The sequence below is a fragment of the Hypomesus nipponensis genome, chromosome 14 (genome assembly GCF_054491055.1).
Source record: "Hypomesus nipponensis isolate SF chromosome 14, ASM5449105v1, whole genome shotgun sequence".
Taxonomy (NCBI): domain Eukaryota; kingdom Metazoa; phylum Chordata; class Actinopteri; order Osmeriformes; family Osmeridae; genus Hypomesus; species Hypomesus nipponensis.
Window position 1 is genome coordinate 389,693 of NC_140374.1, and position 17,162 is coordinate 406,854.

Sequence of the window (17,162 nt, forward strand, 5' to 3'; positions counted from 1 at the left end):
CAGTTGGGCAGCCAGCGTGGGCAGCCAGCGTGGGCAGCCAGCGTGGGCAGCCAACATGGGCAGCCAGCATGGGCAGCCAGCGTGCTATAGCCAGTTAGGCAGCCAGCGTGGGCAGCCAGCGTGGTGTAGCCAGTGTGGTGTAGCTAGGCAGCGGTGAGGGACACATAAATGCACACAGACACACACACACAGACACACACACAGACAGACACACACCCAGAGTGCTACGTCATGCCACAGTGCTGTGCGGGGGGCGTGCTGGCAGACAGACTGATCTGGTCCCTCTGGCTGAGTGACAACAGAGCGCCTTCAAGATATAATGTTGCTGGTGTGTTCGTGTGTGTCTGGGTGTGTCTGTGTGTGTGTCCTCCTCACGCCTGGGACACACTAACCCTAACCCTAACCCTGAGACACTGGCTGCTAAGCGCCCAGAAGCGTCACGATCGTCTACGACTGGCTCAAGGCTGTTCACACCAGATGCGCATTTCTCTGTGCCTTGTCACCAAGCCTTTCAGCTACTCTAAGTTTTCTTTTTTCACATGTAACGCTGACATGGTACATAAACATGGCATAGGCTATCTTTAGGAAACGTGTTATTCCAGCAGCCGCCCGAACAGCATCCCAGCATAGATCTTTCTCTACGTTGTCCTTGTAAAGTTGGTGCTGGGGATCATACAACTCCCTGTGCTTTTCAACTTTGAGAATTAATTTGGTGTCGTCCATGTCCTTGAATTTCTCAATGATTTTCAAAATCAACTTGGGGGTTCTCTCTCGGTAGGCTATGTCTGCACACGTGTGTGTTGTGTGCAACGCGTGACAACTCGTTTCTCTCAATCAAACAAAACAACTACAGGCAACAGATCAATCCGTTTATTTTCATTCATTTTTATCAGGGTAACCACATGGAACGGCCGTTTGTTACCAACATTGTGTAGTTAGGTTTTATATATAGTGAATATTGCTAAAGTATGTTACGTAGGCCTCATAAGTAATATTTAAAAAATGATTATAAAGATTACAACTTTACAAATGTTCCCCGTAGTCTACAATTAATGTAGTAAAATCTTAATAGCATGGTTTTTTATTCAAATATTTAAACTAATATGGTGTCTTTTATCATCTTGCAGCCAATTTTGCAAGTGACTTGAGAAAGGATTTGAGTGTGGCCCAGGACTCACACACACAGACAGCCTGTGTTCATGATCTCGTCTCATTGAGGCTGTAATTACCGCAGACAAGGAGCAGACAAGGAGCAGACCAGGAGCAGACCAGGAGCAGACCAGGAGCAGACAAGGAGCAGAAACGGGGCAGACCAGGAGCAGACCAGGAGCAGACAAGGAGCAGACAAGGAGCAGACCAGGAGCAGACAAGGAGCAGACCAGGAGCAGACCAGGAGCAGACAAGGAGCAGACCAGGAGCAGACAAGGAGCAGACAAGGAGCAGAAACGGGGCAGACCAGGAGCAGACCAGGAGCAGACCAGGAGCAGACAAGGAGCAGACAAGGAGCAGACCAGGAGCAGACCAGGAGCAGACCAGGAGCAGACCAGGAGCAGACCAGGAGCAGACCAGGAGCAGACAAGGAGCAGACCAGGAGCAGACAAGGAGCAGACAAGGAGCAGACCAGGAGCAGACAAGGAGCAGACCAGGAGCAGACCAGGAGCAGACCAGGAGCAGACCAGGAGCAGACCAGGAGCAGACCAGGAGCAGACCAGGAGCAGACAAGGAGCAGACAAGGAGCAGACCAGGAGCAGACAAGGAGCAGACCAGGAGCAGACCAGGAGCAGACCAGGAGCAGACAAGGAGCAGACCAGGAGCAGACAAGGAGCAGACCAGGAGCAGACCAGGAGCAGACCAGGAGCAGACAAGGAGCAGACCAGGAGCAGACAAGGAGCAGACAAGGAGCAGACCAGGAGCAGACCAGGAGCAGACCAGGAGCAGACCAGGAGTAGACCAGGAGCAGACAAGGAGCAGACAAGGAGCAGACAAGGAGCAGACCAGGAGCAGACAAGGAGCAGACCAGGAGTAGACCAGGAGCAGACAAGGAGCAGACAAGGAGCAGACAAGGAGCAGACCAGGAGTAGACCAGGAGCAGACAAGGAGCAGACCAGGAGCAGAAACGGGGCAGACAAGGAGCAGAAACGGGGCAGACAAGGAGCAGACCAGGAGCAGACAAGGAGCAGACCAGGAGCAGACAAGGAGCAGACCAGGAGCAGACCAGGAGCAGACAAGGAGCAGACCAGGAGCAGACCAGGAGCAGACAAGGAGCAGACCAGGAGCAGACAAGGAGCAGACCAGGAGCAGACCAGGAGCAGACAAGGAGCAGACCAGGAGCAGACCAGGAGCAGACAAGGAGCAGACCAGGAGCAGACAAGGAGCAGACCAGGAGCAGACAAGGAGCAGACCAGGAGCAGACAAGGAGCAGACCAGGAGTAGACCAGCGGGCAGGCAGGATGGCAGACTCACATCTCCTCTGCTGGACCCTGCAGCACCAACAGCTAACAGTTCTATTGTTTAGATTTCAACTCATCATTCCAGGGTACATAAAGTACAGTAAAATGTAGAGTGGGCACATTTTCTTTGGAGGTCAAATTTGCAGTTTCTTCAATTACAAGAGATTTGAGGCTTTGTGAGCCTGGGGTGAGTCTTGGACAGGAGTTTTGCAAATTGACGGGTTTGTTTTCCCTCCTGATGGCAGGGAGCCTGCTGTGTCAGAGGGATGGCTAGACCCTTAACTCTGCTCTATGTGTTCGAAAAACACAGTTGAGTGAGCTGGGTTCCATTCAGAACGCTCTGTTCTCCTTCACCAAGGGAGAGCAGGACATCTGTCTTCAGCTGACTGCACTGATCTTCAGGCTGCTGTACAGGATGTCTGGGGATTCTCCTGCATTTATCCTGAGTCTCTCCTGAGTGTCTCTCCTGAGTGTCTCTCCTGTTTGTTCTGTCACACTGGCATCGTTCAACCAACCAAGCCAAGAACACACCACACAGCCAATTAAAACATCAATAACACGTTTGGTCATCGTGATCCTTCAGTAGACAGTGTCCTGTGCCCCTCCTTCAGACAGCTGTGCCTAGCAACTATATTAACTGTATTAAGGTAAAAGTTCAAAGAGCTTTGCTGAACTATTTACTACACAGTTCTCCATGCCACATGGCTAAAGTTAGGGTCGAGGTCAAACAGGCCCTCAGGGTTGGTCAGACATCTGTGGGGGCTGACAGCATCTGTCACACTGGCATAGGAGATGAGGTCACAGACACACAGCATGTAAACAAACACAATAGAGAGAGACAGAGAGACAGAGAGACAGAGAGACAGAGAGACAGAGAGACAGAGAGACAGAGAGGGAGGGAGGGAGGGAGGGAGGGAGGGAGGGAGGGAGGGAGGGAGGGAGGGAGGGAGGGAGGGAGGGAGGGAGGGAGGGTGGGAGAGATCATGTGTCACTTCCCTCTTCCCCCAGAACATTAAAGCTATTTTATATTTAGAAAATCTAGAGATGATCCAGGCATCACAATGACCAACTCTCTCTCCAGCTGAGGTAAAGGCTGTCAGACAGTAGCAGGCTAGCGAGGAGACACTTTGATGGACACACACACTGTACAGAGACAGCGAGAGAACCACACATGTACGCTCTGTATACAGGGAGAGACACACATACACTGGACATACACTTCAAAAGGTTGAGAGAGTGTGTGAGATGTTATAGGCCCAACCATCATTCCACCAAAACATCTACTACACTTTGACTATACTGACCAGCTCGCTCTCATAGAAATTGTCCCAGTTGAGTTTGTGGGATTTCTTTGTCATCTGGAAATAAGGTAGAAAAGGTAAGATGTACACAAACACACGTCATATAGACCCACACAGGAGTCATATAGAAGTCATATAGACCTACACAGGAGTCATATAGACCCACACAGGAGTCATATAGACCCACACAGGAGTCATACAGGAGTCATGTAGACCCACACAGGAGTCATATAGGAGTCATGTAGACCCACACAGGAGTCATATAGAAGTCATATAGACCTACACAGGAGTCATAAAGGAGTCATGTAGACCCACACAGGAGACATATAGGAGTCATGTAGACCTACACAGGAGTCATATAGACCCACACAGGAGTCATATAGGAGTCATGTAGACCCACACAGGAGACATATAGGAGTCATGTAGACCCACACAGGAGTCACTTAGAGCCACAAAGGAGTCATATAGGAGTCATGTAGACCCACACAGGAGACATATAGGAGTCATGTAGACCCACACAGGAGTCACTTAGAGCCACAAAGGAGTCATATAGGAGTCATGTAGACCCACACAGGAGTCATATAGGAGTCATGTAGACCCACACAGGAGTTATATAGGAGACATGTAGACCCACACAGGAGTCACTTAGAGCCACACAGGAGTCATATAGGAGTCCTATAGAGCAACACAGGAGTCATATAGGAGTACTATAGCGCAATGGTTCGCAAAGTGGGGGTCGCAAGACAGCGAGGGGGGTCGCAAGATGATTTCCAGAAACCAAGGAACATTTTAAAACAATTAGAAATAGTATATTTTAGGCAAAATTTTAACAAGTTAAAAATAATAGTTTGCGAAAATTCATGCAAATAAAAACCATCAGCCTTTTGATGTTCCATTCTCTGTAAGTAAGGCAAACCATCTGACATCCGACCAGGAGGACCATTAGCTGAACTGTCAAGCAACCGAACGTTAAAGGCAGCGTTCTCAGCCAAGACACTGGCTGAGTTTTGGATTTCAGTGGAGAGGTAATACCCATGGCCGTGGGAACTAGGGGTGCTGAGGGTGCTGCAGCACCCCCTGACAGCATGAACTAGGGGTGCTGAGGGTGCTGCAGCACCCCCTGACAGCATGAACTAGGGGTGCTGAGGGTGCTGCAGCACCCCCTGACAGCATGAACTAGGGGTGCTGCAGCACCCCCTGACAGCATGAACTAGGGGTGCTGCAGCACCCCCTGACAGCATGAACTAGGGGTGCTGAGGGTGCTGCAGCACCCCCTGACAGCATGAACTAGGGGTGCTGAGGGTGCTGCAGCACCCCCTGACAGCATGAACTAGGGGTGCTGCAGCACCCCCTGACAGCATGAACTAGGGGTGCTGAGGGTGCTGCAGCACCCCCTGACAGCATGAACTAGGGGTGCTGAGGGTGCTGCAGCACCCCCTGACAGCATGAACTAGGGGTGCTGAGGGTGCTGCAGCACCCCCTGACAGCATGAACTAGGGGTGCTGAGGGTGCTGCAGCACCCCCTGACAGCATGAACTAGGGGTGCTGAGGGTGCTGCAGCACCCCCTGACAGCATGAACTAGGGGTGCTGAGGGTGCTGCAGCACCCCCTGACAGCATGAACTAGGGGTGCTGAGGGTGCTGCAGCACCCCCTGACAGCATGAACTAGGGGTGCTGAGGGTGCTGCAGCACCCCCTGACAGCATGAACTAGGGGTGCTGAGGGTGCTGCAGCACCCCCTGACAGCATGAACTAGGGGTGCTGAGGGTGCTGCAGCACCCCCTGACAGCATGAACTAGGGGTGCTGAGGGTGCTGCAGCACCCCCTGACAGCATGAACTAGGGGTGCTGAGGGTGCTGCAGCACCCCCTGACAGCATGAACTAGGGGTGCTGAGGGTGCTGCAGCACCCCCTGACAGCATGAACTAGGGGTGCTGAGGGTGCTGCAGCACCCCCTGACAGCATGAACTAGGGGTGCTGAGGGTGCTGCAGCACCCCCTGACAGCATGAACTAGGGGTGCTGAGGGTGCTGCAGCACCCCCTGACAGCATGAACTAGGGGTGCTGAGGGTGCTGCAGCACCCTCTGACAGCATGAACTACGGGTGCTGAGGGTGCTGCAGCACCCTCTGACAGCACAAGAATTTAAAATAATATGACTTAAAAATCCACCACTGTGGCCCAGCTCCGCTGTAGCGGAGTATTGCGCTCTCGCATTAACTATCAAACTCCCGAACTAGCATCACATCAAACCCAGAATGTGCATGCATTAGCAGGTTAGCTGTGGTGGCGTATAGGCCCTAAGGGAGCCGGTTCTGGTGGGATGATCAAAGTCCAGGGCATCTTTTTACTCCCGTGTATGTGTAAATCACCTCCGTGGATGCGGGGGGCATGAGTCACTGGCACCATTATTTTAGGGGTCGTGGGCTGAAATGTTTGGGAACCCCTGCTCTAGAGCCACAGAAACATATGGAGTCAGGCACACAATGGATCCAAGTAGTTCCAGACTGTGATCCGCACAAATGGTGTTTCGTTTCCATAGTGATGGTGTTTCATGTCCATAGTGATTTTCAGAGATGGTGTTTCATCTCCTTAGTGATGGTCAGATATGGTGTTTCATCTCCATAGTGATTTTCAGAGATGGTGTTTCATCTCCTTAGTGATGGTCAGAGATGGTGTTTCATCTCCTTAGTGATGGTGTTTCATCTCCATACTGATGTTCAGAGATGGTGTTTCATCTCCTTAGTGATGGTCAGGGGTCATGCAGGGGTCAGATCACTGAGCGGTTAGAGAATCGGGCTAATAATCAGAAGGTTGCCGGTTCGGTTCCTTGCTATGCCAAATGACATTGTGTCCTTGGCCAAGGCACTTCACCCTACTTGCCTCGGGGGAATGTCCCTGTACTTACTGTAAGTCGCTCTGGATAGGAGCATCTGCTAAATGACAATGTAATGTAAATGCACGCGCGCACGCACGCACGCACACGCACGCACACACACACACACACACACACACACGTGCATGAGACACCATGCCCCTCTGCAAGAGCGAGTCAACCAGATTAACTCTTTCTGTTGCTATGGAAACAGGGGTGCATAGTAACAGACGGCATGGAGGTTGTGTTGTCGCCGGGGATTAAAGAGGGGTTTGGAGGGGGATTAGGGAGGGGTCTGGGTTGCCAACCACACCGCATTCCAAATTATTATGCAAATGATATCTTTGTCTGGTTTTGCTAAATAGTTGATGCAAATGACAGTCAGTATAATTTTCAAGTCATCAACTGTTCGGGTATAATTCAAATTGTATTCAACAAACCTCCCAAAAAACCAAAATGCACTGTTCAAAATTATTATGCGCAACAGAGTTTCAAAATATTTAATTGGTTGTAAAGAACTGTAAATGGTAATTTGTTAAATTTGCAGCATGCGGAGGTCATATTTACTGAAATCAAAAGCTATTTCAATCAAAAACATCGTAACAGGACAAGTTACATGTTAACATTGGACCCCTTCTTTGATATCACCTTCACAATTCTTGCATTCATTAAACTTGTGAGTTTTTGGAGAGTTTCTGCTTGAATTTCTTTGCAGGTCAGAACAGCTTCCCAGAGCTGCTGTTCTGATGCAAACTGCCTCCCACCCGCATAGATCTTTTGCTTGAAGATGCTCCAAAGGTTCTCAATAGGGTTGAGGTCAGGGGAGCATGGTGGCCACACCATGAGTTTCTCTCTCCTTGTATGCCCATAGAAGCCAATGACAGAGGTATTCTTTGCAGCATGAAGAGGATTTTGCTACGGAAGGCATGTGTCTTCTTTTTGTACCATGGAAGAAAGTGGTCAGTCAGAAACTATATATACACTTTGTCAAGGTCATTTTCACACCTTCAGGGACTCCAAAGGGCCCTACCAGCTCTCTCCCTTGATTCCGGCCCAAAACATAACTCTGCCTCCTCCTTGCTGACGTCACAGCCTTGTTGGGACACGGTCACCCTCCACTGCTCCATCCATCTGGAACATCCAGCGTGGCATGGCACTCTTCAGTAAACAACACATTTGTCTTCATGTATTTCTGGGCCCAGTCTGCTTGTAAGCATTGGTTAGGGGTAATCTACCTAATAGTAGGTTATGTACAACTGCAAGCCTCTGGAGGATCTTACACCTTGAGGTTCGCGGGACTCCAGACGCACCAGCAGCTTCACCTGTTTGCTGCTTTGTGATGGCATTTTAGCCACTGCTCTCTTATTCTGATGAATTTGTCTAGCAGAAACCTTCTTCCTTATGCCTTTATCTGCATGAACCCATCTGTGCTCTGAATCAGCCACAAATCTCTTCACAGTACATTTATTCATTTAGCAGACGCTTTTATCCAAAGCGAGTACGATGAAGCTTAAGTTTGTGAAAATATCTAATATTTTCATACCCTGTCCAAGGCATTGCACTGTTTGACACCTTTCGGCAGTAGAGATCCTTTTTCTTTCCCATATTGCTTGAAACCTGTGGCCTGCTTAATAATGTGGAACGTCCATCTTAAGTAGTTTTCCTTTAATTGGGCTCACCTGGCAAACTAATTTTGATTTCAGTGTTCCAAAGAGCCCTGAGACACAATACCATCCATGAGTTTAATTGAAAAACTGTATGTTTATGAATCTTAAATCCAATTTGCATAATCATTTGGAACGCGGTGTAGATGCAGGGAGAAGTGAAGACAAGAACAACAGGATCCTGCAGGAGGAAGAGTCACAGTGGAGCCCACCAGGCTAAGGTAGTGCTCCACAGGTACTGTGTGTGTGTGTGTGTGTGTGTATCAGAACCTCTACAATGCTAGTAAATCACTCAGATATGCAACAAAATGTCACGCTAGGCAAGAAAGAATTCTCCTTGATTAGCCAATGGATAGTCAATTGTCCTTAACATGATCTATGTCCAGTGTTGTTACTGGGGGGGTGATTTAACAACCGTCTCTGGAGGAGGGGGTCCCTCACTGAATTGCTCCTCCCAAGGTTTCTTCCATTTTTTTCCTGTAATGAGTTTTTCTGGGAGTTTTTCCTTGTCTTCCCTGAGGGTTTCGGTTGGTTGAGGAGCAGTTTTAAGGGCGTTTGTGAAGCCCTCTGTGACATGCTTGCGTGTAGAAAGGGCTATACAAATAAATGTTGATTTGATTTGAACACGATCTATGACAACACAGAACTGTAGTTATTAGCTGCTGCTCAACAAAGACTACAGAGATTTCCAAAGTAGCGGTATATCGCTAGATTTGTCGCTAGTTGCTTGATAAGATTTTGTTGTCGCTAGGGAAGGTGAAAAGTCGCTTTTTACTGCACTTGTTGCATTGTTCATGCATTCCATGTAAAAAGTCTGCCGAGTAAAATTCAAATGTATTAGTCAATGGCAACACAAGCTTTGTTGTGTGTGTGTGTGTATAGAGCCCACCTGGTTGAGGTAGTGGTACTCTTCAGGTTTGAGCAGGTGGAAGGTGTTCCTCTCATCCTCGCTGGCTCCTGCCAGCAGGTAGTAGAACACGTGATAGTTTCTGAGGAGGAGACGGGGGGAGGAGATGGTGGGAGCAGGTTAGAAGCATCAGGCTGGGAGAGTACAGCTGTACGCTGACAATACTTTATACTGATATGTTGTCCATCAGAATGTGTGATATAGTGCAGAATGCTGAATGCAGAGTGCTGGATGCAGAGTGCTGAATGCTGGATGCAGAGTGCTGGATGCAGAATGCTGGATGCAGAATGCTTTGACCGAGGAGGGGTGATGCATGTCCTTCATTAACAGGAGATGCAGCGTATTAAGCGCAGATTTAATCAGACACTTCTGTCATGCCTGATTCTTTAGTGTCAGTCCAGTCCACTGGAAAAATGTATCTTTCATGGCTAAACTCTTCCCTTGTGAACCTGAAAACAATCCCGATATGCCAGTAAATTCTGCTGTACTGTAAGTAACAAATACATTCTACATAGTGTGAGCTTGTGTTTTTAATGATAGGCCCAGTCTGGTGTATGGCTTGGTTCTACCAAGAGGCCCAGTCTGGTTCTAACCACCATCAGCTGGGATAGACAAATGAGCTGAATCAATCCGTTTTTTGAAGGAAAAACGACTTGAAACAGAAATCATCTGTTGGTTCTTTTAAATCGGAGTTGCATGCAGCAGGATCTTTCCCACCCTGCCTCAGGGACTGGGAGAAGGGCTCTTTTCTGGGGTGTAGATCCTCAGAGAGAGCACTGCATACAGATCCAAAAACGTGCTCTGGTGATTATCTGTGTCAGTCAGCTAAACTGGGTCTGCTATAAATACACAGAAGCGGTTTTATAATATCTATGCTATTACACAAACGATTATGTATTATTCATAGAGGCCAACTATTGATTTAACTCTGGAGGGAAAAACAATAGTCTCAGTATGCTGTGGTCAGAAGTTGATGAAAGTCTGTAATTCCGGTCTATTTTAGATGTGTATCAGATATCCTGAGTGCTTCTCAGAAATGAAAGCTAAATCATTGTAGTGTTCAAGAGAGAGACAGGAGATAGAGGAGATATGAGTTGAGGGATATCACCTCTCTGCCACAGACACAAGCTCCTTTCCACCATCTCTATAATAGCTGTTACTCAGAGTTATGCCAGGAATGTCCTTACACTGAAATACGAGATGTTTTTATATAGTTAAGTTTGCGCTTAAGTATCCTAACCTTGTAAACTACAGACCAAACTCAGACTAAACTAGGCTGCATGTGGATCACTGGTGTTGCCATGGGTAAGGTGTTGCCATGGGTAAGGTCTCACCTCTCGCTGTGCTCCTGGGATACCAGGCGAGACTTCTCCAGCAGGTACTTCTCCACATACGCTCTGGATACACACACAACATCTGATTAGCACAGCAGAGAAGAGCTCGGTGGTCAGAGCATCTGACTGCAGATCAACAGGTTGCAGGTTTGAATGCCTCTTCATACATCGCATTAGATCAATGAATACCATCATCATAATATCATCATCATAATATCATCATCATAATACCATCATCATAATATCATCATCATCATTATTAGGTGAAAAGGTACTAATTCAAGCAACAAGGAATCAAATAAAAGAAGTCAGTTTTGCAAATGTGTTCAGATAATGTAGTTTGGACGTGTGTGTTCATAGAGTCAGGTGTGTGTGTGTGTCCAGGAGTCTCACCCCCGGACTGTCCCGTTCTCCTGGTAGTTCACCTGGATGAACTTCCCGAAGCGGCTGGAGTTGTTGTTGTGGGCTGTCTTGGCGTTCCCGAAGGCCTGCAGGACACAACCACGTTTAATACACCTTCAGAGGACAGACTGACTGAGAAGGAAAGGTGATGAAGGGTGGGAAGAAGGGATGGATGTGTGTGAGAGAGAGATTTACAGCCCATAGTACATCAACCTGAGTAGAGACTTTATGACCATGTTGAACTTTGACTTTCACAACAGGTGCTGAAGGAGCACTGACTGGTCAGAGCTCTTTGTCAACAGTTATGGGCCTGAAGTGGGCCTCGCAAAGGCAACCCCACACACAGTATCTCACACAGTCTCAAAACTATCACACACACCCGGGATGGGTGCAGATTCCAGCTGGCCAATATTACTGTTGGCCATCTCCCTCCCATCAGGGAGTAACCAAACACACACAGAGACGCCACGCCGCTCAGATCCTAGTGCCCCTCCTCTCACACTCCTCATACCTCCTAACATCAGCAGCCAATGAGAAACATCCCACCCTCCACTAGTCACAGCAGGTGATCCTGACCTGGGACTAACCTGCAGGGTCATCTAAGGTCATGGTTGTGTCCAACTGCTTTAAGGTGTAAATTAGCCCTTTTACTCCCTCAGAGAGGGAAAGAGGAAGAGAGAGATGATGGGTGAGAGACAGCTGGAAAAGGTGAGAGCGAGAGAGCGAGAGAGAGAGAGCAAGAGCAAGCAGAGTTACTAATGTGATGAGAGAGGATCAGGCCCAGGGTTGTGTGGGGCCAGGGAGGCCCAGGGACTGCTGGGGCTCCAGAGGGGCTCCAGAGCTGTTGGAGCTCATTAGGGGCCCGATGGGCCCAGGGACCGCAGAGAGACCCCGCGGTACTCTGGGTAATCTGAGACGCAGTAACAGGAACTCTGTAGTGAGACATTATTAACCCCAGGACTGGGGAGTGTGTGTGAGTGAGTGTGTGGGTGTGTGTGGGTGTGTGTGGGTGTGTGTGAGTTTGAGTGACAGAGAGGGGAAGAGAGAGAAATGGTAAATCAAATTTAGAGAAAGCATGTGGGTGATTTGAGTTAACGCTTATGTTGTTTGATCAACAAGATAATTCAATATTCCTCTTTCAAGCATGTCTGATCAGTTTACATTATATTATTGTTACTTGCTTTTTTACAGGTACACTCTTGCACTTTTTGAGGTTCACGTTGTTTAATTGTAACTTGTTTAACTACATGCTCTTATGGTTCTTCCCATTGGCACTTATTTGGTTTCCACAATGTATGCTTCATGTTTTGGCTACCCGCAATGTTTTTGGGGCTATCTCATTGTTATGATCAGTGACCTATGCACTTTTGTAAAGCTCTCTCTTGGAAGTCGCTTTGGATAAAAGCGTCTGCTAAATGAATAAATGTAATGTAAATGTTTACGGCTAGCTGGGAGGAAGTGAGATAAACATCTTAAGAAGCCACTTCATGACCTGGTCTACAGCTCTCCTGTCCTCCAAAACTGACAGTCTGCTCCCTGTAGAGTCATTCACCCAGCTGAATGATGGTGTGTGACCCTTTAAAACACACACACACACACACACAGGGCTCTGCTGCTAAAGCATCGCTTCATCACTTCCCTCTTTTTGAGGCCATTCCTCTTCCCTCCCTCCCTCATTATATATTACCACAGAGGTAGTAGGAGTAGGAGGTAGTTCAGAGGCAGAATTCCAGCCAGATTTCAATTAGGACTTAATGAGCTGGAACTGTGAAGCTGTCTGGCTCAACCAGCCTGTGTTACTCTGTTGAAGGAGACAGAGAGAGGGAGGGAGAGACAGAGAGAGAGGGAGGGAGAGACACAGAGAGAGAGGGAGACGAGAGAGGGAGCGAGAGCGAGAGGTTTGAATGCCCCTGTATGTTCCCTTAGATGAAAGTCTGCTGATGATCAGCACAACAACCCTTCCAATAGCAGGTTGACCCCTGACCCGCCTGCTGACCCTTGACCCCCTGCTGACCCTTGACCCCCTGCTGCTTGACCCCCTGCATCCTGGCCAAGCAAGCATCTACAGTCACTAGTTAGCCTTACAGTCCACGAGCCTTATCAGTGCATACTAGGGGTGGAACGGTACATGTATTAGTGTTGAACCGAAACGGTACGGGCGTCACGGTTTGGTGCATGAATTTACATGGAGAATACATGGTATAAACATTTTTAAAACTAGGTGTGCTCGACATGGACTGCGGCTGCATGAAACGACCGGCGAGAGTAGCCGCTTGCAGTCGGGGAGGAGTTGAAAACGGCTCTGTGAAGTCGGACATTCCCGCTTCTAGTGGTTTGCTGCATTGACGTCAGTCATGGCAGATCAAGCGCTGTTTGCTAACTTTACATTATTTACAATTAAACTTCGTCTTTCCGTTAGTGAAGAGGCGGGCTAATACCCTTTCTTCAACACATTTTTATACAATTTAACAGTTTGGTCCGGATTTGAGCGTTGGCGAAACTGAAGGTGTCAGAATAATTACAGAACACGCGTCAAAGTTGTCGTGTGCGAGTCTGGCCAATCATGGAATAGCTGTGTTGTCGTTAGAACCCGTGCAGTTGCTCTTGAGAAAATGGCCAGACTCATTGAATTAATGTAATGCGGAACTCCGCGTTCGACATTAGGTGTGTTCGACTTCATGCAGCGCCGGCGGCGCCAACAATCGGCTGCAGCCGGCTGCCTTGAAGCTGAGAATGCCATTGGCTGCTTCAAGTCAGCTGGGCTGCAGGCGATGCCGGGCTGCTTGAAGTCGAACACACCTAGAAACTGACTGCAGCGCTGCAGCCGTGGACCAGGATAGTTTGGCTATCGATTTTTACATTTAACACGCACTTTATACTTTTGCATAAGTAGCCTACTATTTGCTACATTCTTTGATAGCCAAACAAATGTCCTGGTGCACGTAACTCTGTCAGGCTATTTTGTACTTCTGTCGATCCATTTCTTATTTCTTGTTAGTTATCCTACTGCATCCAATCAGCGACAAAGTGTTGTACCAACCCTTTCCGTTTTGAGTCAATGTAATGTAGTTTCCCATTAGGGGGAGCGTGTCCCTGTACTGGGGGGAGGTGAGCATGTCATCCTATCGAGGGGAAGTTGACTTGTATTTGGGGGGATTGTTTTCATTTGGGGGATGCACTCTACTAGTGGGTGTGATTTGCACTTCAGGGCCACTGTAGGAGATACATCTAACATGCAAACGCATATCCGACGCCATCACCCAGGTGCACCAATCACTGGAACAAGAGAGAAAACAAAATTGTCCAACTTCTCCTCCCTACAATGTTTAACCAGCCTTTACATACACATACAAATAGGGCCCCAAAAATCACTAAAGCAATCTGAATTGACATGTCATCTTTAATGCGCCCATATTCACTCGTAGAAGAACCTGGTTTAGTATTATTAACTGTTTACATATTATTACTTCAGGCTGTTGCAGCTAGCCCAGGGGAGAGACGGTATTACAGGAGGTGCTACAGCTTGAGACATGCACAATAAAAAATAATTGCCTTCTGGGTTTTTGTTTAGCTCGTTCTGATGTCTGAACCGAGGACGTTTTACTGGAATAATATATATATATATATATATATAGTTATGAGAAATGTCATAGGAGGGAGGGGAGAGGAGGGGGAGTGAAGGGAGGAAGAGGGGGAGAGGCAGGGAGGAGAGGGAGAGGAGGAGGAAAAGCTGCAAAGCTCTAGTCAGTATTTAACTCCACCTGATAAAGTCAATTACCCAACTGGCTCTGACAGAGCTGGTGGGCCTACGCCTGGCTCGTGTGTGTGCGTGTGTGTGTGTGTATTACCTAGCCAGCTTTGATACAACTGTGGGTCTATGAGCAGGCTCACTCACAGCTCAGGGGTCTCATTTATAAAACTGTGCGTAGGATTCTTACTAAAAGTGTACGTACGCCCAAAAGCCTAAAATGGTATACGCACACAAAAATTCAGATTTATAAAACTGCGCGTAAGCACACCTGTACTGAATGTTCCCTTTATAAATCACAGATTACCCACAAGTGTGCGTACGTGAATCAGCATTGTACCCCGCCCTGAACACGCCCATTTTTAACCATAAATAGTCAATGCAAAGCACCTCATGAATGCTAATCTCGTATCTCATCATGACCCTGGCATACGATTGTTCTTTACGGTGAATCATAGCGCATGACAACTTCTCAGACACTGTTAGCCTATTGGTGCAGCCCGAAAACTCCGAAAATGTCGTGGCCGGTAGATCACCAATTTAAAAAAACTGTGCGAGTGGCGTCAACTGTGGCAGTGATACTGCGAGTCGAGATACAATTTGAAAACAAAAGCGTTTTGTTATGAACAGTAATCTATTAAAGTCTGGACTGATAACGAGGACGTAGAGTGTAACGATTGCACGGGAGCTTAACGGCTGCATTTCCAGTTTTTGACATATGAGGATATTTGCACAGTATTAAATAAATATATTTAGTTATACACTGTGTTCTGCAGTTATCTATCTAAAGGTAGGATATGTGATGTTATCCTGTATTCCATGCAGTCGAGGAATCTCCCCCTCCTGAACTCCCGTAGTGGACAATCTGATGGTGAGGAAGCGCTGAATTTTTATTTAAAATTTGAGTTGGATTGTACAAGGTGTTTATGAAACAAGAATCACTCAGTACAAGCGCAAATAACACTGCTGGATGTAATCTTCATGATAATCCTGAAATAGAATGAAAAAAACGTGTGTGAGGAAAACAAAATATATAAATATTACGTGTAATGTTCTTCCCACATAACATTTCTGCAGTCTGACTACAGTACGGTCATCTGCGTCGCCAATTCCAACTGTTTTCAAAATGTGCGTAGGCCTACGGGAGGGTCAGAGTTTGCGTGGAGGACCGCACATTCTCCCGTCGAGTTTGTTTTTTATAAATCACAACCTTTGCGTGGAAAGTGGCGTACGCACATTTTCATCCCCGTTTTGTGCTTGCGCAAGGTTTATAAATGAGACCCCTGGTCTTGCTGTAAACTGGTCTTGCCGTAAACTGGTCTTGATACGCACATACGGATGTGTGTGTGTTATCCGCAACTGCCAACATGCTCCAAAAGCATAAAGTAAAATAATTAGATCCATAGAGTACATCACCCAGTCACTACAGAGTTAATTCTCAAAAGCACCAGCCAACTCACACACCCTACATCTCATTGCAGATAGAGAGAGACAGGCGAAAAGAGAGGGAAATGGAGAGGGAGGGGGGGTGGAGAGAAAGGGAGAGAGAGACAGATGGAGAGACAGAGACAGAAAAAGAGTAAGAGAAGGAGATTAGGGCTCGGCGGTATGACGGTATATACCTAATTATATAATTAATTTATATAAAATTAATTATATATTTGATGACCCATTCTGCAGGTAACCAATTCAATTTGTTCAAGTTTTATGTCTCGTGCTGTAAAATTATTGTTGTAAAATTACACTGGTGGCTTTGCTTGATATAGGATGACTAGTGAAGGCTAACTACTTACTGAGAGTGAGGTCATGCCGGGAAATATCAAACTGAGGCTGTAACGTATCGACCGAGCTTTAACGAGGTTGATACGCCGAAACCGAAGTTAGATATGGATAGTAAAACTCAGACTGATGCTTTCGTTCATTGTCAAATTTTCGTCGAAGGGCATTACGGATCCGTATTCAGCTGTGAGTAGGTCACCTTGTGGAATGACTAGGCATCAGCCAATGGGAACGCTCGTACTGTCTTTGCCTTTAAATAATAGCCAATAACGTCTTGCTTTACATATTTACAGAAGATTTTGGCCATATCGCCCACCCCTAATGGAAAGAGTGCATGTGTGCACAAACTGACAGATCTCCCTCTCTGGTCCTACATAACCAGCTACTTTGACAATTTCTTTATAAATCTGGTGGAACAAGCCAAGGCTGCATTTGCTTTTAATTTAATTGGATTTAATGCAATCATTTAGGGTTTGAGTTAGTTCTGGCTTGACTCCAACCCCCACAATGCACTCCATATCCACTCCATATCCACTCCATATCCAACACTATGCCTGAAAACAGCATGCCCTCCCTCACCTAGATCACACAGACCTCAACCTCAATCCCATCGATCTAAACCCACACTTCAAATGAGAAGCTCTCCAAGTGATTTTCTCTTTTGGCAAAGAACTTAATTGAAATTTCTGATTCTGAAACGAATTCC

General features: G+C 47.2%; 1 protein-coding gene across 1 annotated transcript in view; it reads right to left on the reverse strand.

Moving 5' to 3' along the window:
• The window catches only part of myo9ab (myosin IXAb), a 92,987-nt gene that overhangs the window by 43,790 nt on the left and 32,035 nt on the right, over nucleotides 1–17,162 (reverse strand). The window contains exons 3-6 of the mRNA XM_084671981.1: nucleotides 10,921–11,015; nucleotides 10,528–10,590; nucleotides 9,176–9,275; nucleotides 3,755–3,808 (exon numbers count right to left, since the gene is read on the reverse strand). Coding sequence (XP_084528107.1) covers nucleotides 3,755–3,808; nucleotides 9,176–9,275; nucleotides 10,528–10,590; nucleotides 10,921–11,015 — 312 coding nt within the window. The remainder of the gene's footprint in view (nucleotides 1–3,754; nucleotides 3,809–9,175; nucleotides 9,276–10,527; nucleotides 10,591–10,920; nucleotides 11,016–17,162) is intronic.